We start from the raw sequence: 24,799 nt of genomic DNA, 5'->3' as shown, positions 1-24,799 counted from the left end.
TCTTAGACTTGAGAGAAAGTCCCTGCTTCAGAGCGAGGATAAAGAATGCAACAAAATTCTACTTGCTCAAACTATACAGGGACCTTGGGAATGTCCCAAGTCAGGGAAATTGGGTCAGGTCACTGAAAAGGAATTCAAAAAATAGCGTTTTTATCACAGGGAAGAGTGTGTGTATGAGACCTGCAGTGCACAACTAGAAATACTAAGCCTAAGGAGAATGTCGCATCCCCGTGGCAGTTGAGAAGTAAAGACAGCAGATGATGAAAACTGGAAAGGTCGAGAGGTCGAGGTCTATATAAAGGTCCGCTAGAACTTTCTTTCTTTTTATTTATTTATTTTTTTTTTGAGACAGGATTTTCTCTCTTGTCGCCCAGGCTGGAATGCAGTGGCATGATCTCGGCTCATTGCAACCTCCGCCTCCTGGGTTCAAGCGATTCTCCAGCTCCAGCCTCCTGAGTACCTGGAATTACAGGCGTGCGCCACCCCACCCGGCTAATTTTTTGTGTTTTTAGTAGAGGCGGGGTTTCACCATGTTGGCCAGGCTGTTCTTGAACTCCTGACCTCAGGTGATCTGCCTGCCTTGGCCTCCCAAAGTGCTGAGATTACAGGTGTGAGCCACCGTGCCCGGTGGTCAGCTAGAACTTTCTAAATTGCAAAATTGCAAACCCCACTTGTAATGAAAGAGTTTAAAATAAAGATAGAGAAAATAATTATTCAAGACTATTTTCAAAATCTATGAGACTAATTACATATATAAGATATTATTTCTGTAAGACAAGTTCATTTACTTAAGGAGTTTGTGGCTTTCACTAGAGTCATTGGTCAGTATTTCTGAGAACTTTTGGAGACCACGGAAAATTGCTGATGTGTGACTCAATTTTTATTTTTGGAAAATAATAACAGATACTCATATCCTTACAATTCTTAGGAACAAATGTTAACCTTTTGTGTATTTGCTTCAGATCTTTTTTACAATTGAAATAAACATTGTAGATAAGGTTGTGGAGTACCATTTGAATCCTCAGTTCCATTCTTCCTTCTCCTCAAAGGTAACCATTATCATGAATTTGATATCTTTCTTTCCAGTCCCTGTTTTTATACTTCTACTAATTATATATGCAGTCATAAACCATATGTAACATTTGTATTTATACAATAGCGTTGTGCTGCAGGTATATTTCTGCAGTTTGGAAACTGTCCATTTATTACATATAGCTTTTATTTTTACATTGCTATTAGTCTATCATTTCTATATATGACATTATATTTATGGATTCTACTTGTAATCTCTGAACGGTTTTCAGTTTTTCTCATTACCAGCAGAGAGATGAAGAAGATTAAGAAGTTCCTCACAAAAGTCTTACGTAGGAGAATTTCTCTACAGCAGGGTTTCTCCACCTCAGCACTACTGAGATTTAAGGCTGGATAATTCTTGGTTGTGAGGAGATATCTTATGCATTTTAGAATGTTTAGCAGTATCCCTGGCCTCCACTCACTAGACGCCAATAGTACCTTTCTAATTGTGACAACCAAAAATGTCTCCTGCCAAACGTCCCCTGTGCAGCAAAATCACAGCTGATTGAGAACAACTACATTACTTGTGTGTACACAGAAGTGGAACTGCTGGTTCAAGTTAAAGTCTTAAGATATTCTTACTGGTACAGTTTTAGGCAGGATTTTTTTTTTTTTCACTACAGCTCCTGGTGTGAGGGACCTTGGCCTAGACTAGCACTGGTTCTATAGTACCAGGGGACATTAGAGAGAACATTGAGATTTCAGTTTGAGAATGGGTTGGAGACTGCTGTATGGATGCCTGTATTCTCAACCTCCCAACCACACTAGACCTCTTTCCCTGAACAGATTTTCTGAACTTGGGCATTTGTCTTCTATTATTATTATTATTATTATTATTATTATTATTATCATCATCATTATTTGAGGCAGGGTCTTGCTCTCACCCAGGCTGGAGTGCAGTGGCACGATCACAGCTCACTGCAGCCTTGACCTCTTGGGCTTAAACAGTCCTTCCACCTCAGTCTATTGAGTACCTGGGACCACAGGCTTGTACCACTCACTATGCCTGGCTAATTTTTAAAAACTTTTTGGCCGGGTATGGTGGTTCCCACCTGTAATCCCAGCACTTTGGGAGCTGAGGCAGGTGGATCATGAGTTCAGGAGTTCGAGACCAGCCTGGACAGCATGGTGAAACCCCATCTCTACTAAAAAAAAAATACAAAAATTGGCCAGGCATGGTGGGATGTGCCTGTGGTCTCAGCTACTCGGGAGGCTGAGGCAGAATTGCTTGAACCCGGGAGGTAGAGGTCGCAGTGAGCTGAGGTCACGCCACTGCACTCCAGCCTGGGCGACAGAGCGAGACTCCGTCTCAAGAAAAGAAAAAAATTTTTTTTTCTTTTGAAACAGGGTATTTTTGTGTCACCCAGGCTGGAGTGCAGTGGTACAATCACGGCTCACTGCAGTCCCGACCTCTTGGGCTTAAACAATCCTCCCAGCTTAGCCTCCCAAGTAACTGGGACCACAGGCTCGTGCCACCATGCATGGCTAATTTAAGAAAAAGCTGTTGTAAAGTCCAGGTCTCCCTATATTGCCCAGGCTGGTCTCGAACTCTGAGGCTCAGGCAGTCATCCTGGTTCAGCCTCTGAAAGTGCTGGGATTACAGGCATGAACCACTGCACCCAGCCTTAAAATTTTTTTGTAGAGATGAGGTCTTGCTATGTTGCCCTGGCTGGTCTCAAACCCCTAAGCCCAAACGATCCTCTTGCCTCAGCCTCCCAAAATGCTGGAATTATAGGGATGAACCATGGTATCTGGCTGTGCAACTGTCTTTTAAGGTGGAGTAGATGAAGGAGAGAGAGAGCATGGGGGTTTTATTATTTTTTTAATTTTTGGTTTGAGAGAGGGTCTCACTCTGTCACCCAGGCTGGAGTGCAATGGCGTGATCTCAGCTCACTACAACGTCCGCATCCAGGGCTCAAATGATCCTCTTGCCTCAGCCTCCCAAGTAGCTGGGACTACAGATATGCACCACCATGCCTGCCTAATTTTTGTATGTTTTTGTAGAAACTGGGTTTCGACATGTTGCCCTGGCTGGTCTCGATCTCCTGGACTCAAGTGATCCACCCTCCTCAGCCTCCCAAAGTGCTGAGATTATAGGTGTAAGCCAGTGTGCCTGGCCTTAATATTCTGATATAATGCTTAGAATGTAGGGTGCCCTCAATAAATATTTTTTGATTTAATCTTTGGGAAGAATGAAGATGATGTTTAAGGGGAAAGGCAGATGAGCTCTCTTATTCCTCTGCCTTTGCATTAAATTACTGAATTAAACACTACTGTGAGGAGGTGGAAAAGGGCTAGGAACATTGTGAAATGAGTCCAAAGTTTGAAATGTCACTCTAACCTTCTCTTCTGGTAGGACTCAACAGTAGCCTTCCTTGAGGACCTGCGTTTCCCATTTGCTGCCTGAAGTTAATGTTTCTTGCTGGCCAAATCAGGGACATGCCGGCATTGTAAGGGCTGATTATCTGATCCTCTTACTAATTTATTGGTTGGGGTGGGGTGAGCAGGGAGGAAAAGGGATACCTTGCTTTTCTTTTATGGCTCTTTTAGCATCTCAAGTCATAGCCCATATGCCTCCTTTCTTGTTGATCCTTCTTCCTATAGCTTTGTTTTGTTTCCCCTTATAGTTCCCTCTTATGCTTTTCATCTCCATCCCCATCCCCACCCACTACCAGGGGGCTTGGGTTCTGAGCGGATGGGGTACCCCCCTCTGCAGAGCGGGATGAGTGGGTGTTCCGGCAGGGATGTGGTCATTGACGGCCAGTGAAGGCGAGAGTACCACGGCCCACTTCTTCCTTGGAGCTTGAGATGAGGGGCTGGGCACCCGAGGAATAGGCATGAGGCCAGAAGAGAGTGACAGCGAGCTCCTTGAGGATGAGGAGGATGAAGTGGTAAAAATGGGGAAAATGATGTAACTTGGGGTTGAAGCCTCTGTCCTAAAGAGTTAAGATTCTATTGGTTAGAGATACCTCTCTGTTCTTTCTGAATGCCTAGACTCCCTGTCATAAACAGGCCCTATCCTGGTTTAGGGGAGGGGCAGTAGAGATTGGTTAGATTGCCTCTCTTACAAACCCCTGCACTGGCCGGGCGTGGGTAATCCCAGCACTTTGGGAGGCCAAGGCAGCTGGATCATTTGAGGTCAGGAGTTCGAAACTAGCCTGTCCAACATGGTGAAACCCTATCTCTACTAAAAATACAAAAATTAGCTGGGTATGGTGGGCGCCTGTAATCCCAGCTACTCAGGAGGCCTAGGCAGGAGAATCGCTTGAGCCCAGGAGTTGGAGGTTGCAGTGAGCAGAAATCATGCCACTGCACTCCAGCCTAGGCGACAGAGGGAGACTCCATTTCCAAAAAAAAAAGAAACCCCTGCCCTTAGGATCTTCCTGTTGTCTCATGGTTGTTGGTTCTCTAGGTCTCCTGCTTGAGCACATATTTCCTACTGTGGAAAGGCTCCTATTCTGTAGGCAGTTGGAATCCCTAGCTGTGCCCCAACCTCGATCAAAGTTAGGAGGCACCCTTTATCCCATAGGTCCAGAGTCCTGGCAAGAAACTCTGTGCCATAAGAAGATAAGACAGTATTCTCAGAAGGGGGTGATATTGGTGGGAAGTTCTTGAGTTTCTGATAGCACTTCCTCTTTGTAGCCTCCTGAACCTCAGATCATTGTTGGCATCTGTGCCATGACCAAGAAATCCAAATCCAAGCCCATGACTCAAATCCTAGAGCGACTCTGCAGATTTGACTACCTGATTGTTATCATTCTGGGAGAAGATGTAATCCTTAATGAACCCGTGGAAAACTGGCCATCCTGCCACTGCCTCATCTCTTTCCACTCCAAAGGCTGGGGCCTGTGAAGGAAAATGGGAAGGAATGGTGGTGGGGATACTGGTTTGGGAAATGAGGTTCTTATTGTCTTATTTCCTTAGTAAAGAGCCATCAGCTACTTGTGACACACTAGAGAATGGTGCCAAGGAGTTTGCTTTCCCTACATCTTGGAAGAGTTGCCGGGGGTTTAAAGCCTATAGTCTAACCTCAGGACAACTCTAAGTCTCTTAGGATCAATGAAAGAATTGGGTCTCTGGAAGGACTGTAAAAATAATTTCTGTTTTACTTTTTCTTGATAAATATCCTAGACTTGGGGAGCTGGGCAGAAGAATAAGTGATGGGTTGAATGGGTAGAGGAGCTCAGTGGCAGCTAATAGCTTTAATATGTATTTGTATCTCTCTTGCTCTTTTCTCGTTCTCTTTCTCTCCCTTCCTTTGGTCTCTTTATTTCCTGTCTCCATTCCAGGCTTTCCTCTGGACAAAGCTGTGGCTTACTCCAAGCTTCGAAACCCCTTTCTTATCAATGATCTGGCCATGCAGTATTACATCCAAGATAGGTATAACTTCCTGTTGACCAGTGAGATGGGTGGCTTTGGGATCATGCATGTTCAGGGAACCCACTCTGAGAGGGGCAGAGTCAAACCAACATGCCTAATTTTTGTACCATAATTTTGTGCCCTGGTGTCTTTTAATCCTGTGCAGATGAAATCCCCAGCCCCTGCCCTTAGTTACTCCCACCTCTCCCAGCTATTTTATTTGGGGGTGACAGGAGGGAGGTGTACCGGATCCTGCAGGAAGAGGGTATTGATCTGCCTCGATATGCTGTGCTCAACCGTGATCCTGCCCGGCCTGAGGGTGAGTACCTGGCCTGAGGGAGAGTTAGTCCTGCTTTTCTTTGCTTTCTGTGACTTAGCCACGTTTCCATCTTCTAGACATCTCCTATATACCACCTATCTGTGTGGGGTTTTGGTTATTGGATTATGGGTGGGGTTAGAGCCATGAGTCTTCGGACAGAGGCTTGGACCTGTTATATAGAGATTTTACCTCATCTATTACAAAGATATAGTCATAAAAATTTGAGGGTTATAGAGATGAAAACCTGGGGAAATGAGAATTAGTAATATTCCACAACCTTAGGCCATAGGAATGACTACACATCCACCTTTCAGAATGCAACCTGATAGAAGGTGAAGACCAAGTAGAGGTCAATGGAGCTGTCTTTCCCAAGCCCTTTGTGGAAAAGCCAGTGAGTGCAGAAGACCACAATGTTTACATCTACTACCCCAGCTCAGCTGGAGGAGGAAGCCAGCGTCTCTTTCGTAAGGTAGGGGGGATATTTGAGCATCTGGGGAGTCAGAGAGGTAAAAGGGCAAGATGAGGTTGTGGGGAAGGAAGATGGAGCATTTGGGGACAGAACAGAGAGTTGAGGCAACATTGTTTTTTCTTCTTTTTTTCTCTTGAAGATTGGCAGCCGAAGCAGTGTTTACTCTCCTGAGAGCAGCGTCCGAAAGACGGGGTCGTACATCTATGAGGAGTTTATGCCAACAGATGGCACAGATGTCAAGGTTATGGTGGATATAGGGATTTAAGAGGTTACAAATGTGTGGGTGGGGATGGGGTACTTGGGAAGCAGGTGGAAGTATATGGGGAGGAGGTCCTAGAAAATAACATGATGTGAATGTGATTGGCTTTCATATTCAGGTGAAGATAATGAGTGGAGGATACAGACATTCACATTTTCACTATCAGAGCAAAGGCAAGGCTGACTTAGAAAAATGGTATAATGTTGGTAAATTATTTTTTAATAAAGGCTACCTGAGAGTAGTGGAGTCCTGAGGAGAAATTCATAATGATACTTCAGTAGGGCTCAGTAGGAAAAATGTTGGTCAGTCTCCTTAATGCTCAAGATTTGTTTGTTTTGTTTTTGTTGTTGTTGTTTTACTCTGAAACTAGTCTACAGACCTAGTGCTCATATTGTCTTCTCATATACAGGGTGAGCTGTGGGCATACTCAGTGATGCTATGTACCTGCAGGTGTATACAGTGGGGCCAGATTATGCCCATGCTGAAGCTAGAAAATCTCCAGCTTTGGATGGGAAGGTTGAACGAGACAGTGAGGGGAAAGAGATTCGATATCCAGTCATGCTGACTGCCATGGAAAAGCTGGTGGCCAGGAAAGTCTGCGTAGCTTTCAAGGTAGAGGAGGGCCCAGGGAGGTTGTGAAATGAGGGAGAAAGGAAGGAACAGGGGTCCGGGAAGGGTAACTGTCTTGTTCTCATCTTTCTTGTTTTCCTTGCAGCAAACAGTTTGTGGATTTGACCTTCTTCGTGCCAATGGTCATTCCTTTGTGTGTGATGTCAATGGCTTTAGTTTTGTCAAGAACTCGATGAAATACTACGATGACTGTGCCAAGATTCTGGGGTACGAGACATAGTGGTCTGTGCTGGGGAGAATGGGCTTACAGAAGAATATTTGAAAGTTTTTTCTTTATTTTAAATATCATAAATATGATTTAAAAGTGAAAAAGCAGGCCAGGCGCGGTGGCTCATGCCTATAAACTCAGCACTTTGAGAGGCTGAGGCGGGTGGGTCACCTGAGGTCAGGAGTTAGAGACCAGCCTGGCCAACATGGTGAAACCGTGTTTCTACTAAAGATACAACATTAGCCAGGCATGGTGGCGCATGCCTGTAATCCCAGCTACTAGGGAGGCTGCGGCAGGAGAATCGCTTGAACGCAGGAGGTGAAGGTTGCAGTGAGCTGAGATCGTGCCATTGCACTCCAGCCTGGGTGACAAGAGCGAAACTCCATCCCAATCAATCAATCAATCAATCAATCAATTAAATTAAAAAAATAAAAAGAAAGAAAGGGCTCCTCAGGCTCCTTGCCTTTCTAACACTGCCCCTCCCAGAGACCATTGTTGTTAACAGTTTTAGACATAACAATTTATCTTTTTCTACCATATCCAAACTGTATTTATTTTACTAAATGTGGTCATACTATAATACTGCTCTGCAGCTTGACTTTCCAAGAAATTTGTCACGTAATGTATAAACCATTCAGAAATATATGAGGAATGATGACCATAGTGAGCATCTATGTATTCACCACCCAGCTTAAGAAATAAAATATTAGGAATATAGGTCGGGTGTGGTGGCTCATGCATGTAATCCTGGCACTTTGGGAGGCCGAGGCGGGTAGATCACCTGAGGTCACGAGTTTGAGACCAGCCTGACCAACATGGTAAAACCTTGTTTCTACTACAAATACAAAAAATTGGCCAGGCTCGGTGGCTTCCGCCTGTAATCCCAGCACTTTGGGAGGCCGGGGTGCATGGATCACCTGAGGTCAGGACTTCGAGACCAGCCTGGCCAACATGGTGAAACCCCATCTCTACTAAAAATACAAAAAAAAAAAAATGAGCCAGGCATATTGGTGGGCGCCTGTAATCCCAGCTACTTGGAAGGCTGAGACAGGAGAATCACTTGAACCTGGGAGGCGGAGATTGCAGTGAGCCGAGATCATGCCACTGTACTCCATCCTGGGTGACAAGAGTGAGACTGCATCTCAAAAAAAAAAAAAACCAAAAAACCAAAAAAAACCAAAAAATTAGTCAACCGTAGTGGTGGGCCCCTATAATCTCAGCTGCTCAGGAGGCTGAGGCAGTAGAATCACTTGATCCCAGGAGGTGGAGGTTTCAGTGAGCTGAGATCATGCCATTGTACTCCAGCCTGGGCAACAAGAGCAAAACTCTATCTCAAAAAAAAAAAAAAAAAAGAAAAATATATATATACACACACACACATATATGTACACATATATGTATATATGTGTATATATGCATACATGTGTGTATATACACAAACTATGTGTACACATACGTGTGTGTACACATGCATGTGTGTGTGTGTGTATATATATAATTGAAGCCCCTATGTACTCCTCCTTAGTAACATCCCCTCCCCATCCCCAGAGGGAACCACAATCCATAATTTGGTGTTTGTCATTCCCGTGTATTTATTTATATTTTTACTATATATATATGGGTATTTGTTTGTATGTTTTTAGACTTTATATTAATGTATTCTTCTGCCTGCAGCCTGCTTGTTTTTGTGAGCTTCATTCCTCTGAGTAGTTCTGGTTTATTCATTTTTACATAGCTTCTTTGTTTCTCTTTCTAGGAACACCATAATGCGGGAGCTTGCCCCACAGTTCCAGATTCCATGGTCCATCCCCACGGAGGCTGAGGACATTCCCATTGTTCCCACCACATCTGGCACTATGTAAGCAAAAGCAAAAAATCTGGAGTAACCTACTTAAGACCCATGGGATTCCTTAAGCCAGACTAATGGTTACTTCCTGACCCCACACTACCTGACTAACGGAGCCTAGGCCTCTTATACATAGTCTTCTTAACTCCACTTATACTCCACCGCCGTTTTTTTGTTTTTTTGTTTTTTTTTTTTGACACAGAGTCTAGCCCTCTTGCCCAGGCTGGAGTGCAGTGACACGATCTCGGCCCACAGCAACCTCCACCTCCTGGGTTCAGGTGAGCACATCTGGCTAATTTTTGTGTTTTTAGTAGAGACGGGGTTTCACCATGTGACCAGGCTGATCTTGAACTCCTGACCTCAAGTGATCCACCCGCCTCGGCCTGCCAAAGAGCTGGGATTACAGGCATGAGCCACCATGCCCAGCCTCCATTTATATTCCTAATCTCAGTTCTGTTTTCTTTTTCTTTCTTTCTTTCTTTTTTTTTTTTTTTTTGCGACAGGATCTGGCTCTGTCTCCCAAGCTGGAGTGCAGTGGTGCACTCATGGTTCACTGCAGCCTCTACCTCCTGGGATCAAGTGATCCTCCCACCTCAGCCTCCCAAATAGCTGGGACCACAGGCATGTGGCACCATGGCTGGATAATTTTTTTTCTTTTAACTTTTTTTATAGAGACAGACTCACCCTATGTTGCTCATGCTCACCCTATGTTTCTCCTGGGCCTAAGTGATCCTCCCACCTCAGCCTCCCGAAGTGCTGAGATCACAGGCCTAAGACCTGCTCAGCCCTTCTGTTTTTTGACATGTCAAGTAATGTGATGACAGCAGGTGGGATGGGGATGTGGGAGAGGCTCTGATAACATTTATGATCTTAGGATGGAACTTCGTTGTGTCATTGCAATTATTCGTCATGGGGATCGTACTCCCAAGCAGAAGATGAAGATGGAAGTGAAACACCCAAGGTCGGAAGAGTGTCCTAATTTACACAAATAGGTTTTCGTGAGGAAGACTGCATGGGGGGCAAGTCCTGGAGGCTTTGACTGTCTCATCCCACACTGAAGCTTCTCATTACTTCTTCAGGTTTTTTGCTCTGTTTGAAAAACATGGTGGCTACAAGACAGGGAAATTAAAACTCAAGCGACCTGAGCAGCTCCAGGTAAGGTAGTGAATCTGGCCAGGAGGAGCAGTGCTGTGAGAGAGTTAGAGGATGTGGCATTGGGAGTCTTGATAAAAGACTGGGATGGAAAGGTAACTGTCTAGGACTTGGCCTTCTGCATGGATACCTTATTATTTCCTCTAGGAGGTGCTGGATATCACAAGGCTGTTGTTGGCTGAACTGGAGAAAGAACCAGGTGGTGAGATCGAGGAGAAGACTGGAAAACTAGAGCAGCTGAAGTCTGTATTGGAGATGTGAGAAAGGGGATAGCAAAAGGGAGCCAATAACAGTGAGAATTGGGGTGCTGGAACAGAAAATAAACTGTGACTTTATCCTGCAGGTATGGTCACTTCTCAGGTATAAACCAGAAGGTACAATTGACTTACTACCCTCATGGAGTAAAAGCTTCTAATGAGGGGCAAGGTAAGATGTAGTCCTCCTTACCACTACCTCTCAGATCTTGTGTTCTTTTTATTTTTTTGTCCATCTTCTTTCCCCACCAGATCTCTTTTACTTGAGCCTATAGATGACCTTTACCCCAAATTACCTCTCTGGTCTCCTCAGAAGACCTAACATTTAGATGTTCCCACTATTTTTCTTAGATCTAGACCATTCACTGCCCCTTATTCCTTCAGATCCACAGAGGGAAACTCTGGCCCCATCTCTGTTGCTGGTACTGAAGTGGGGTGGAGAACTGACTCCTGCTGGCCGTGTTCAGGCTGAGGAGCTGGGGCGAGCTTTTCGCTGCATGTACCCTGGAGGACAGGGTGAATGTTTTGGGGAGTGAACACATAGCAGAGCCAGGATAAAATGATTAGAGAGTAAGTTGGGGAAAATGAAGGGACAGAGACAGTGGGGAAATGAATATTTTTTCTTCCATGAGTATTTATAGCAGTCCATTCCTGGTCCCCCCCTTTGTCCCCAGGTGACTATGCTGGCTTCCCTGGTTGTGGGCTGCTTCGTCTCCATAGCACTTTCCGCCACGATCTCAAGATCTATGCCTCTGATGAGGGTCGTGTTCAGATGACTGCTGCTGCCTTCGCCAAGGTGCATACTACAGTTCTGTAGTCCCAGTTTCCATTAGGTAGAGAAGCAGAGAGTTTGGAGAACCAGTTGGAGCATCTCAGGGTGCTTGTAGGCCAACTCAGAGAAGTTTCTGCATGTATCGGACCCATTCTGTACTACCGAGAATGAGCTGAGAATAATTAGTGAGGGTAGGCCCCATCTCTTCAACCAGCTCCCATTCGATCCCTGGGACCATCTAGGCCTAGGGATGCTAACCTGCAAGGGAAACAAATAGACCTTGTGCTTTCTCTTTAGGGCCTTCTGGCTCTAGAAGGGGAGCTGACACCCATTTTGGTGCAAATGGTGAAGAGTGCCAACATGAATGGGCTACTGGACAGCGATGGGGATTCCTTGAGCAGCTGCCAGCACCGGGTGAAGGCTCGGCTGCACCATATTCTACAGCAGGATGCGCCCTTTGGCCCTGAGGACTACGATGAGGTCAGGCTCTAAAATAGCCTGGATCCCCAATTCCTAGAATTGTAAATAGTAGGGATCAATAATAACAGTATTTACTGCATGCCAGGCACTGTTTTAGTTGTTTTACACATATATTATTTAATCCTTACAGCGACCCTTTGAGATAAGTACAGGTCCACAATCTCTTATGCATAATTTTGAAAATTAAAAAGATTTTTTTCTTGACATTGAGATTCATTTGGCAGCTAAACCTGACACGAACTGTCATTAAGACTTTTATAATCCTTAGTTTTCCCACTTAGTGTAAATAGTCATGCATTTTGTGGCAGAAATATTAATGTGTTTGGTTATGCCATGGGCCCTGATGGAGGTATTATATACATATGGCATATGTGCTGTATTAACTTCTAAAGTCCCACAGATTCTCAATTCCTAAGCACAGCTCTGATCCCAAGGATCCTGAACAAAAGAACGTTTCAGTTATCCATTGTTGCATCATAAACTACCCCAAAACGTAGTAACCTAAAACAACAATCATTTTATTATCTCTCACAGTTCTGGGCTCATCTGATCTTGCTTGGAGTCTCTCCTGAAATTGCAGTCAGATATTGACTGGAGCTGGAACCATCTGGAAGTTCAGCTGGGATTGTGGGATGGCTGGCTCTCTCCCTCTTCATGCTCTCCCTGTAATCTCAGTGCCTCTTTTCTCCACATGGTTCTTCATATGGTTTCTGTAGTGTGATAGCTGGACGTATTAAATGGTAGCTTTAGGGATATTCAAAAGCAGAAGCTTAGAGGCTTTCTTAAAGTGTAGGCCCAGAATTAGCACAACATAACTTTGTTATTTTTTATTGGTTAAACAGTTACAGGACCAGCCAGATTTAAGGGAAGGGAAGGAAGACAAAGAATTGATGGTCATCTTTAAAGCACTGCAAGGACTGCAGACCACAAGGACTTTCCTCCCATTTTACACATGAGGAAACCTAGGCTCAGAAGAATCTAAGCAATTTTCCTCATGTCATCCAGCTAATACAAACCCAAAGGGTCTAACTCCAACACCCAGGCTGTTACATTGCTTTATAGTATTAATCCCACTATATGCCATTACCCAATATGGTCATTGTTTTTCCTGCATATCTAGGCCACAATTGACCAGGCAGTGGTTTTCTACTCTTCCCACTCCTCATTTCTGATATGTTCTTTTAAAAAACTGTTTAAAACTTTAAAATTATGGTACCATTTTAACCATTTTGAAGTTTACAGTTCAGTAGCATTACATGTATTTACATTGTTGTGTAACATTTCTGATTGGTTCTTAAATGAGTTAAGTAGCTAAGCACTTTGCTATGAGCCCATAGGATTTTCTGTGTTCTCTGAGTAGGACTTGATAAGGAACAGGAACTTGCTCCTTTATTTCCTAATCCATTGCTCACTGTGAAACTCAAAAAAGCTAAGGCAGCTTTCCTTTTCTGCCTTGCCTTCTTTTGCGAGCAAGAATGAAACTTGTGAGGACCTAAATAGAATTGTGCGTTTTCAGCCAGAATCTTGATTCCCCCTCCCCATTTTTCATTGACTGTTACTGTCCTACAAGCCTGAGTCGGAACCCAGTTTTGAGGCAGCATTTCTACTCTAGGCTCAGGCTAGCATCTTGTTTAGAGGAAGAAGATAATGTTATCTGTAATCTCTACTCATGAAAACATTCTGTGGAGATTTTGAGGGATTTTGGTTTAATCTTTATTCTCCAGTATTTTCCATGTGTATTCTAGAGCCCTCAAGAAAAGAACTTAGGTCTTTTATTTTCTCTGGACTCTTAAAATCAATCCCTCTCAGATGACTATATGCTAGAGCAGTGCCCTTACCTGAAGGCCTAGAACTGCTAGTATGCCCAGTAACCTAAGAATGCTCACTGGAGTGAACCAACATACAGATCTGTATTGTGGGTAGTCTCTGTGTAATAAACTCACAGGAATCTGGGCAATTAGTGCTGAGCCTATCTTGCTTTTCTTCTCTCTATTCTTCATAGCTGGCTCCCACCAGAAGTACTTCCCTGCTCAACTCCATGACTGTCATCCAGAATCCTGTGAAGGTCTGTGATCAGGTATTTGCCCTGATCGAAAACCTCACCCACCAGATCCGGGAACGAATGCAGGACCCCAGGTCTGTAGGTGGGTATGAATACTACTATCTTCCCTTCAAGGTCTCAGGTATGGATGGGTTTCTCAGGCATTCTGGTGTCATCTCCTAAATGTCAGAGACCAGGCCTCCTCCTCCCTCTGGCTGTACTTCAGAGTCGTCGGGGTCTTTTGTTGGAGGTAAAATCTTTGATTCTTATCTGATTTCTGCCTTTCTTCCAGACCTGCAGCTCTACCACAGTGAGACACTAGAGCTAATGCTACAGCGTTGGAGCAAGCTGGAGCGTGACTTTCGACAGAAGAGTGGGCGCTATGATATCAGTAAGATCCCTGACATCTATGACTGTGTCAAGTATGATGTGCAGCACAATGGGAGTCTGGGACTTCAAGGCACAGCAGAGTTGCTCCGTCTCTCTAAGGCACTGGCTGATGTGGTCATTCCCCAGGTGTGTCTTGTATAAGGGACCTAGCCTGGGGAGGAGGGTGTTGGGAAGGAAAGAGAGAAAAGGTGGAAAGGAAGGGTGATTTGGGACTAGAGGAAAGCAACTTAGAGAAGGAATAAGTTGAGTTGCTACATTTCTCAGGGTCCACTCTGGCTCTTGGTAAGTACAGGAGGCTAATTCAGGAGACACCTGGAAGAGGGGGAATGTAGTGGATATGAAAGAAGCCCTAGACGTGAGGTGAAGACAGGCATGATCTTGGTCCTGGGAATATGAGGCATGAGAAAACAAGATTTATTGAGGTATTTATTCCTGGCCTGTGGCCCCTAGGAGTACGGGATCAGTCGGGAGGAGAAACTGGAAATTGCTGTGGGCTTCTGTCTTCCACTGTTGCGGAAGATACTACTTGACCTGCAGAGAACCCACGAGGATGAGTCTGTCAACAAGCTGCATCCCCTGTGAGGGAGGGCTGGGAGGGGTGTTGGATGGAGGGAGGGGCATGTCAGGGAGCCTTGGGGGAATCAAAGCTGGGACAGCCTGGGGAACCAAGAATAAACAAGATTTTGGGATGGAAAGGAGAGAAGTCTTTGAGGTGGGAGGAGGGAGTTTGCAGAAGGGTGGGAACAGGGTTAACTGATTGTGTGAGTGATTTAGCTGTTATCTCAGGTACTCCCGAGGCGTGCTCTCCCCAGGTCGCCACGTTCGAACGCGTCTCTATTTCACCAGTGAAAGCCACGTCCACTCCCTGCTCAGTGTCTTCCGTTATGGAGGACTTCTTGATGTAAGGATTTCTCTTTCTTCTTTAGCCTGTGAACAGCTTTTTCCCAGCATTCTTTTACTCTTCTCCTCATGCTTTTTAAATGAAAGCTTTCTCCATTCTCATTGGCTCCCTGCTCATTCTCTGACTCCTGTTTCCTTAAGCAATGGCTTACCTCTTTTTGCATTTGGTAGGAGACCCAGGATGCACAATGGCAGCGAGCTTTGGATTATCTTAGTGCCATCTCAGAGCTTAACTACATGACCCAGATTGTCATCATGCTTTATGAGGACAACACACAGGTGAGGAACTAGCAGGTGGGGGATGAGAGGAAGGCCCCTTCTTTTGACTTCTATTAAAAAAAAAACAAACTTGCTTATCCTTATAATTTGGAGAATCCAGCCAGGTGTGGCACTTAGGCACAGCATGACACAGAGCATCCAGGAGGTTCCTACTGGAACGGAAAACATGTTCTGGGATGTTGTTGAGCCAGAGAGATAACCTAGAACACAGCTCTGGCATTAGGAAGAGTATGGAATTTGGGACAATGTTATGAGTCTTATTTCCTCAAACATGGTTATACATATACCTTCTGCATACGGCTCCACAATTATACTTTTTTTTTTTTTTTTTTTGAGACAAGGTCTCACTCTGTCACCCAGGCTGGAGTGCGGTGCTACAATCTGAGCTCACTGAAGCCTCGCAACCTCTGCCTCCTGGGCTCAAGTGATCCTCTCACATCAGCCTCCAGAGTAGCTGGGATGACAGACATGTGCCACCATGCCCGGCTAATTTTTTGTATTTTTTTGTAGAGATAGGGTCTCAACATGTTGCCCAGGCTGGTCTTGAACTCCTAGACTCAAGTTACCTGCCTACCCCAGCCTCCCAAAGTGCTAGGATTACAGGTGTGAGCCACTGCTCCCGGCCCACAAGATATCTTTAAATGTTCTGCTATGTGCACCATAGCCAAGCTGAGTTATTGTGGAAGGTGATGGGAAGGGTTGTAAAGCTGGAAGTTCAAAAGTCATGTGCAATGGTGAAATCACAAATGGTAGAGATGAGGGAATGAGGATCCTGTAAGAGACAATATATAGTTGAAAGGAAGCTATAACAGGTCAGCCCCGGAGTGGGACAAGACCCTGAATTCCTGGGAGGATGAATCCTCTCCAGTTCCTCTCTACTTCCACCACAATATCCAGCTTCTGCCAACTTCCCCCTCTTGTGGTTATGCTCCATAGGATCCCTTATCCGAGGAACGGTTCCATGTGGAGCTACACTTCAGCCCTGGAGTGAAAGGTGTTGAGGAAGAAGGCAGTGCCCCAGCTGGCTGTGGATTCCGTCCAGCCTCTTCTGAGGTGGGTCAGAGTGCTGGGATTTGGGACTGAAGGACTTAGGAACCAAGTGGTGGGAAATAGTACAGGGAGAAGTAAAAGGGCTGGGTAGTCTGGGATTAGGATTTTGGAGGCCATTAACACCTCTCTTATCTGCCTTTTATTGTATAGAATGAGGAGATGAAAACCAGCGAAAGCAGTATGGAGAACCTGTGTCCAGGAAAGGCATCAGATGAGCCAGACCGGGCATTGCAGACTTCACCCCAGCCTCTTGAGGGCCCTGGCCTCCCGAGGAGATCACCCCTCATTCGTAACCGAAAAGCTGGTTCCACGGAGGTAATGAGAGGGCCTTGGGAAAAAAATGAAGGGGTGGCAGTGCTCATAGGACTATATCCACAGATCCACTAGATCCCCTTGGGGGGTCTCTTGGGACTTGAAGCAGAGTCCTCCTGCTCTGATTGATATGTTTTACTTAATCTCTCTTTCACAGCTGGTCTCCCAATACAGCTTCTTTAACCTGGTTGCTACTTCTCAGATTAAAGAGTTGCCATTGAGGGATGCCTGAGAGATAAGGGTTTAAAGGGATAAGATTAAGGAGGAGGCCTCTGTATGAATTTGAAAAGGTAGTTCTTTAAAAGGAAATCTAGTAGAAACAGCTTGAACTCTGGGCCAAAATCCCAGTCTAATACTTGGAAGCTGTGTGACTTTGGCTGGGTAACTTCTCTACATTTCTCTGGCCTTAACTTCTCTAAGCCTCAATTTTTTTTTCACCTCTAAAATGTGAGTAGTATCCACTTTATAGATGCTCAACAAGCAGTAATATAATAACAATACAATTGATATTAAAGGTCTAGCCCTCTCTAGCTCTTGGTCACCTTGGGTAAAAATTATAGCTCAGATAGGAGCAAATATCTGGCACTTTATCTGTACTGTCGTTCCAGAAAGTGGGTCAGTCAAGAGCTCTGTCTGTCTTCCTCTTGTTCTGATGAGGATCTTTATCAGCATGGGCCTATATTCTGCTATTCTTGGAGTTTGTCTCTAGTTCTGGTTCTAGCTCTCTAGTCTAAAGGCAGTAAGTGTTATTAATCTCATATTGTGTCCAGCTAACCATCTGAGGTTTTTGTTTTGGTTTTTTCCTGGAAAAACTGTTTCTGTCTTTGGCCCAATTATATCCTTTTTTTTTTTCTCTCCTATCTAGCTCCTTCTGTATCACTTACATTCATTTTGACGCCACAATTTATCCCTGTCTCAGAGACTTTGACTGTCTGATTTAGATTCTGCTCTGTCCTAATGACTCTGTTCACCCTGGCTCAGTGCCAGGTCTCTATCTTAGAGGAATTGGTTTTTCCATTTTAGAAGATGGAAGATGGATTCTTCTCCATATCGGAAGAATCTATAACGAGCTGACCTAGGTTCAGCAAAAGGTGTGCAATTCAGATTTTGGAGAAAGCTGAGAAGACGAACTGCAGTCTCTTCTTTTGATTCATCCTTTACTTCCTGATTATTTTAAGGTGAAATTGACACTGGTAATATGCAGAGTTTCTTTAGGTAGGATATACATTATTTTCTCTTTGAAGTGTAAGTGTAGGTTGGTATCCGTAGTACTCTATTACCCTTTATACTCACATGCAATCGATTACATGGATAGAATGATACATAATCTTCCATCAATAAACTGCTCCTCCAAATGTCTTTCCTATTCACATGGTCTGCTAGTCTCTCCTGGTGCTGTTCTGCTTGAACTGTGCCCCCCACCCCCCCACCATTTTTTTCAGGTTTATGCAGTCATAACACCTGTAATCCCAACACTTTGGGAGGCCTAAGTGGGAGAATCATTTGAGGCCAGGAGTTCAAAACCAGCCTGGGCAACATGGCAAGATCCTGTCTCTACAAAAAATTTTTAAAAATTAAAAACCTAAAAAAAACAAGGCACAGGCAAAGGAAAGCTCTCTGTATACCATCTCTCAGACTTGATAAGATTGACTTCTTTCTTTCAGGCCTATATTAAGCTTCCTATTGTGATCACATTCCTTCTTTTCAATTACTAGTGCTGCTTAGACCCTGGCTTATCCAGGGTGATGGTTGTCCAGGTTATTTTCCTCAGTTTTGCGAGAAAATCATCTCTCTGCTCCTTCGTCACAAAGCCCTATAATACTAATATTAATGTTTATCTTCCTTGCTCTATAAATATAGGCATACAACTTATCCTTCCCTCCATCCCTTCTTCTCCTCTTGTCATCTCATACTTTTTAACTATTTTAGATTATAAAACTTATGACCTTTATAGCAGCTCCGCCCTAGCTGGTCATCCTCTCTAGCCCTGTAACTAGCTCTGCCCTGTGGGCACTGGGGCTTTTAGAAGCCTGGGGTTTAAAGGAGCCATGACCGGCTTTCCACCCGGTCTGATTGCAGGTCATGAACATGCAGTGCACAGGGAACCTGGACCTCATCCCCTTGCGGGGACGGCGCCGCAGGAGGTCGGGAGACCTCCCCCGGCATTCCCTAGCCACCGACCTACAGCCCCGGGCTGTGTCCACCACTCACCTGGCATCCTGCACACAGGTGTCCCTCCCTACCTCACCTTCCTGTTTCGCCTTCTGTCTTTGCTTTTTGGGATCTAGGGGCTCAGACACTATCTGGGTGGGATGGGTTGTGTGATTGGGCCCTTGCGGGCATTGTAAGAATTCTGTTTCATGTTTCTAGGGGTGAGACAGTTGGAGGGGAGGGCTTCTTGGTTCAAACAAGAAATGTAGTATGGTTGCAGTAGCCACAGCTCTCCCATGGAAAGAAGAGAGGGTGGCCAGACTCTTATTTGTGGCTGAGCCATTGTGATTGGCTTTCTGAGTCTGGTGGGGGGATAGACACAATTAGGAAACTGCTCTGCTGAGAACTAGGAATGGGTTGAATAATGATTTCTCAAACTCAGATTGGGAATGGGAGGGCTGTGGGGAAAGGCATCTTGAAAATAGAAGTGCCTTCTAGTATAAAAAATGCCCCGGACAGTTCCCTCCATAAAGTACATTCTCTGTTCCCTTTTCATCCCTCTTCCCCTATAAATCCTTTGGTTCTTCCAAACTTTCTAACATTGCTTGGCTTTGTGGGGACAGGAATCCAGGACCTGGGTTTTATACTTTTGGGTTGAGGTGGCAAAATGATTAATATAGAGTCCTTTTTCTGCAGGTACTTTCTGAGACTTCATCCTCGAGGCCTGGTGGCACCGGCTCTTTTCGTCTTCACGGCCACCCACAGAAATGAAGCAGAGTGGCCTAGGTATGGTTTTGCCAGCATTTCTCACCTATTGTTGGAAAAGTTGTCTGTCTGTTCTCCAGAGTTTTATTGTGGGAAACCTTAGTCATGGGATTTGGGACCGTCCAATCAGTGGAATATCATCAGGTGGAGATAGGGAAGATGAAGTGGGAGAAGCCATAGTTAGATGTGAACTTGGATCTCAGATGATTTTTCCATCCCAGGAAGGTGTTTATCTCTTGGTTTTCTATACCAACCACATTTCCCTGGCCAAAGGGCGTTTTTCTGGCTTTCCCTCTCGTTCTTTATCTGTCCCTCCAGTCTAGCCCAGACGTTAAGGGGCCATGGAGACTCTGAACCTTCAGAGTTATCAGAGACAGAGCTATAAATAGAGGTACTTACAACCCTCATAAATGTCGTATTCCTCATTGAAGAAATGTGCCATGTCTTCCCCTGAAACCTGTGTTTTTCACATCCCCGCTCTTGCCCTTCCTACCACCTTGCCCTTTCCTCCATCATCTCCTAATCCTGTAACTTTTTCCCCTTCCTTCTGGAAAATTGACAAGTCTGAGACTGGTGTAGTGGCAGAGGCATCTCTCAGGACTTTGAGGAAATGTCTCTTGATTTTTGGATCCCTGGAAAGGTGTAAAGAACATCATTCAGCTTTTTCTAAGAGCACAGACGGCAGGAAGGACCAAGCCTCAGAGAGTATTGTATTCTTTGGGTGTGGGGCAGTCCTTGGGAGGAACTATCTCTGAGCACAGTGCCCTGTGAGCCAGTAATTAGAACTGGAGGTCAAACATGATTGTGTGGGGTCTGGACTTGGTCCCCTGGCTGTTTCTATCTTGTCCTATTATTTTTCTCTATTTAGCGCCTCTAATTTTTCTGTTGCCTTTGTCCTTGGTACCTATTTTCTTGGCCCCAAAATGGTCAGCTTTTGGACCAGCAAGGGGGAGAAAGGTTTTGGTAACTTTCCAGGCTAATTTTATAAGAATAAGTTGCCTTCTAGATTCCTGAAATGAGGAAGATGGTATGGGGCATGAGAAATAAATGACAAGTGTGTAGATCTGGCCAGGTGCAGTGGCTCATGCCTATAATCCCAGCACTTTGGGAGGCTGAGGAAGACAGAACACTTGAGGTCAAGAGTTCTGAGACTAGCCTGGCCAACATAGTGAAACCCCATCTCTAATAAAAATACAAAAATTAGCTGAGCATGGTGACGCATGCCTGTAATCCCAGCTACTTGGGAGGTTGAGACACGAGAATTGCTTGAACCCAGAAGATGGAGGTTGCAGTGAGCTGAGACTGCATCACTGTACTCCAACCTGGGTGACAGAGTGAGACTTCGTCTCAAAACAACAACAACAACAACAACAAAAACAACAAAAAAACCCCGAAACAACAATAGTGTAGATCTAAGACATGGACCTTTCTTCCCAGAAGTCCCAGTAAAGAATAGGTTTCAGACAGACTAGAAAAGAGGATAGGTGTGTCTGTCCCAGTTAAGTGGGCCATGGGAATGGTTTCAAGAGCAACGCAGAAGTATGGACGTGGAACTGGTTGGCAGATGGTGGTGGTAAGGTAGAGACCACCCTCTGAGATGATCTGAGGACTGGGCAGAGCAGAGTTGGCCTGACTGCACCAGAAAAGTATTCAGTGGAGGAAGTGTATGTAGGACAAAGCTTGGGGTGGTCTGGGAAAGAGCCAGCTAGTTTTAGCTTCTCTGAAGAAAAGCAGTCATATTTAGCAACTGTTATTACTCTCTGGAATCTCATTCCAGAGCCTGTTTGAACATGAAAGGTGGAGGAAGTTGCTGTATAGGGGAGAGGTCCTGAATTCCAGGGTGGGAATCATCAGGCATCTGAACTTCCTGATTGCTCTGGTGACCCCAAAATCCTGGGACCCCTGAAACCATGATCCCTTCTTGGTGGCCTCAAGGAAATTGAACTCCTTTCCACTCCATCCATTTGCCCTGTGAATGTTAAGTCCCAAGCCAAACCCAGGGTCTTGGCTAAGATGGTTTTGGAAGTAGAGAGGCAAATCCTGAGAACTTGGGTGTCAGTCTTGTTTCCTCTTGACCACTCTGTCCTTATAGGCTATAGTAGGAGAAGGGACCGTGGAGGCCTAACCCTCCTCTAGATCAGCTGTTGGGGACAGTGACTGGTCTGATTTATTTCACACTTTAGAGATTATTCAAATTTTATTTAATCCTCTCATTGGCAATGGAGTTCTCTTTGCTTTCTTTGAATTTATATGTGTGGGCAACTGGCTTTGAGCATAGGCTTACAAGATAATACACTTCTGAGAGCAGAAAAAACATGTCTTTTTGTTGTTATTTCCTGTATTCCTTCTTAGTAGGGTGCTCCTCACATAATAGGCATGCTCTACATATAATCAACTGATTCTTCACATGCCCTTCAATTTGTGTCCATCTTGACTGCAGAAACTGTGCTGGTTCCTAAAAAATAGTTATTTATTTTCTAACAATACAGTTGGTCCTCAGAGTCAGGAGACCTGGATTCTAGTCCAGCTTAGCTTCTAAAAAAGTATGTGACCTTGAGCAAAGGAGGTCCCTTTTGGATCTCAGTTTCTTCATCTCTAAAATAAGAAAGTTGGACTGGATGATCCCTGAGTCCCTTCTAGCTTAAAAAGTTCAATGAGGCAGGGGGCTGTGGCTCACACCTATAATCCCAGCACTATGGGAGGCTAAGGTGGGAGGATCACCTGAGCTCAGCAGTTAGAGACCAACCTGGGCAACATAGTGAGACCCCGTTTCTACTAAAAATAAAAAAATTGTCCAGGCATGATGGTATGTGCTTGCAATCCCAGCTACTTGGGAAGCTAAGATGGGAGGATCACTTGAGCTTGGGAGACCAAGGCTGCAGTGAGCTATGATTGTGCCACTGCACTGCAGCCTGGGCAACAGAGTGAGACCCTGTCTTAAAAAAAAAATTGTGAACCTCATACTTTCATTCTTGGGAAAGGTCAAAAGGCCTGAAGGGAGGGGATGTTGGATGAAAAACTTAGGAAGGATTGGTAGGGTGCCAGCTGAGTGTTCAGAATACAGTCTCTAGCTTCAGTCAAAGCCTTTTCCTTTCAAATATACAAGGACTAGATTTCTGGGTTTCTCAAGCTATATATCCAGGGTAAGGGGTGCTGAATTAAATCTGGGGGGCATCTAGAGGGACCTACCTGTTATTTGAGCATTTCTGAGAGCCACCTGAAGAGCACAGTCTATCCCTTTCAGTAGCTTTGAATCCCCTAATATGACTAACCCTGCATGTGTAGTGGCGTGTTGTCTCTGCCATGTAGCTCTTCAGAAGAATCCCCCTTTTGCTTGCTCACTGTGACTATGGAGAAGTGTAAAGCCATTTGTGGTTATGTGGAATGGCCACGTGGTGGTGGCTCTGAATGGCTGTGTGTGTGTGTCTTGATGTTATCATGTGAAGTTGTGTATAGTTCTGTGTGACAGCTGTGGCTTTACGTGGCTACTAACGCACTCCCGGCCTTGCAGGCTCACAGTGCACAGGGCTGTTCAGCACCACAGTGCTGGGTGGCTCCTCCAGTGCCCCGAATCTTCAGGACCTTGCCCGCCGCCATGGTAAAAAGCTACCACCTGCCAGTCTGAAGCACCGAGATGGTATGTGGGTGGGTTTTGGGGGATAACTCCTTTTTTCACTTGTCTCTCAGCAAGGACATAGCTCAAGAACTATTCATGCTTAAGATGACACTGGCCTGCCGGGTGCAGTGGCTCACGCCTGTAATCCCAGCACTTTGGGAGGCCAAGGCGGGCAGATCACTAGGTCAGGAGTTTAAGACCAGCCTGGCCAACATGGTGAAACCCCGTCTCTACTAAAAATACAAAAATTAGCTGGGCATGCTGGTGTGCACCTGTAATCCCAGCTACTTGGGAGGCTGAGGCTGCAGAATCGCTGAATCGCTTGAACCCAGGAGGCAGAGGCTGCAGTGAGCTGAGATTGTGCCACTGCACTGTCCAGCCTGGGTGACAGAGCAAGACTCAGTCTCAAAAAAAAAAAAAAAAAAAAAAAGAAGGATGACACTGGCCTTATAACAAGTTTTCTTCATCAGTAATAGATGGGAGAAGGAACTAGGCCCCCTTTCACCCCTCCATTTGCATTCCCTCTTGCCATAAAAATACTATGTATTTATGCTTATCCCTTCATAATCTCCCACATACAGTCCTGCTGCATCAGTTTGTACTTTTTCCTGGATTCTGGCCTGTAGGGGTAAGGACCAAGGAGGATGATGCATGGTTAGGAAGAATGTAGTGGAACCTCAATTAAAATCCAGCAAATTGGGTTTAGGGAAGAGAATGTTACTTAGCTAAGGCAGAAAAGATAATATGGAAAGAGACTGGGGGAAGGGATGAATATTTCTGTGAAGATTTTATTTCCAAATGACCAGACAGAGGACATAGTGGTAAAATTAGAGTTGTTTGTAGGGGTGCATTGTGGTAGAGATGACACATTGATTCCTAAGAGATTTACCAAAGGAAAAGAGATCCACATGTTAGTTAGAAATCCAAGGGATGCGGAGGAGAGCAGGTCAGATAACTAACTTTAAAGAACAGAATATCTGGCCAGGCGCGGTGGCTGACGCCTGTAATCCCAGCACTTTGGTAGGCCAAGGTGGACGAATCACAAGGTCAGGAGATCGACACCATTCTGGCTAACACGGTGAAACCCCGTCTCTACTAAAACCACAAAAAATTAGCCAGGCGTGGTGGCGGGCACCTGTAGTCCCAGCTCCTCGGGAGGCTTAGGCAGGAGAATGGTGTGAACCCGGGAGGTGGAGCTTGCAGTCCGTGAACCCGGGAGGTGGAGCTTGCAGTGAGCTGAGATCGTGCCACTGCACTCCAGCCTGGGCGACAGAGCGACACTCTGTCTCAAAAAAAAATTAAATAAATAAATAAAAAATAAAAGAACAGACTATCTTGTAGGCAAACTCCAGAGCACAGGGTGGGGACAAGGGTGGGTATAATCCCCATGATGTCTTTTCTCCCCAGAGCTCGTGTTTGTCCCGGCCGTAAAATGATTTTCTGTGTCATTTGCAAAGCATCCAACTAACGGTA

The 24,799-nt window shown here is 45.0% G+C and overlaps 1 protein-coding gene across 2 annotated transcripts in view; it reads left to right on the top strand.

Annotated features, from left to right (window-relative positions):
- Nucleotides 1-2,489: 2,489 nt before the first annotated feature.
- The window catches only part of LOC100453713 (inositol hexakisphosphate and diphosphoinositol-pentakisphosphate kinase 1-like), a 30,167-nt gene continuing 7,857 nt past the window's right edge, over nucleotides 2,490-24,799 (top strand). The window contains exons 1-25 of one of the 2 annotated variants that reach the window (XM_063716627.1): nucleotides 2,490-3,524; nucleotides 3,791-3,965; nucleotides 4,487-5,454; nucleotides 5,667-5,752; nucleotides 6,067-6,221; nucleotides 6,361-6,462; nucleotides 6,931-7,092; nucleotides 7,196-7,317; nucleotides 9,075-9,176; nucleotides 10,039-10,125; nucleotides 10,244-10,319; nucleotides 10,464-10,573; nucleotides 10,660-10,742; nucleotides 10,955-11,086; nucleotides 11,245-11,366; nucleotides 11,640-11,822; nucleotides 13,825-13,966; nucleotides 14,156-14,379; nucleotides 14,704-14,831; nucleotides 15,028-15,154; nucleotides 15,325-15,432; nucleotides 16,369-16,485; nucleotides 16,633-16,797; nucleotides 19,642-19,731; nucleotides 23,222-23,325. In XM_063716627.1, coding sequence (XP_063572697.1) covers nucleotides 5,282-5,454; nucleotides 5,667-5,752; nucleotides 6,067-6,221; nucleotides 6,361-6,462; nucleotides 6,931-7,092; nucleotides 7,196-7,317; nucleotides 9,075-9,176; nucleotides 10,039-10,125; nucleotides 10,244-10,319; nucleotides 10,464-10,573; nucleotides 10,660-10,742; nucleotides 10,955-11,086; nucleotides 11,245-11,366; nucleotides 11,640-11,822; nucleotides 13,825-13,966; nucleotides 14,156-14,379; nucleotides 14,704-14,831; nucleotides 15,028-15,154; nucleotides 15,325-15,432; nucleotides 16,369-16,485; nucleotides 16,633-16,797; nucleotides 19,642-19,716 — 2,781 coding nt within the window. In that variant the 5' untranslated portion in view covers nucleotides 2,490-3,524; nucleotides 3,791-3,965; nucleotides 4,487-5,281 and the 3' untranslated portion in view covers nucleotides 19,717-19,731; nucleotides 23,222-23,325. Of the gene's footprint in view, nucleotides 3,525-3,790; nucleotides 3,966-4,486; nucleotides 5,455-5,666; nucleotides 5,753-6,066; nucleotides 6,222-6,360; nucleotides 6,463-6,930; nucleotides 7,093-7,195; nucleotides 7,318-9,074; nucleotides 9,177-10,038; nucleotides 10,126-10,243; nucleotides 10,320-10,463; nucleotides 10,574-10,659; nucleotides 10,743-10,954; nucleotides 11,087-11,244; nucleotides 11,367-11,639; nucleotides 11,823-13,824; nucleotides 13,967-14,155; nucleotides 14,380-14,703; nucleotides 14,832-15,027; nucleotides 15,155-15,324; nucleotides 15,433-16,368; nucleotides 16,486-16,632; nucleotides 16,798-19,641; nucleotides 19,732-23,221; nucleotides 23,326-24,799 lie in introns of those variants that run through there. The other variant, XM_063716626.1, reaches the window with a different exon arrangement.

This window comes from Pongo abelii, chromosome 16 (assembly GCF_028885655.2).
Source record: "Pongo abelii isolate AG06213 chromosome 16, NHGRI_mPonAbe1-v2.0_pri, whole genome shotgun sequence".
Classification (NCBI taxonomy): Eukaryota; Metazoa; Chordata; class Mammalia; order Primates; family Hominidae; genus Pongo; species Pongo abelii.
This window is presented reverse-complemented; position numbering and strand designations above follow the sequence as displayed.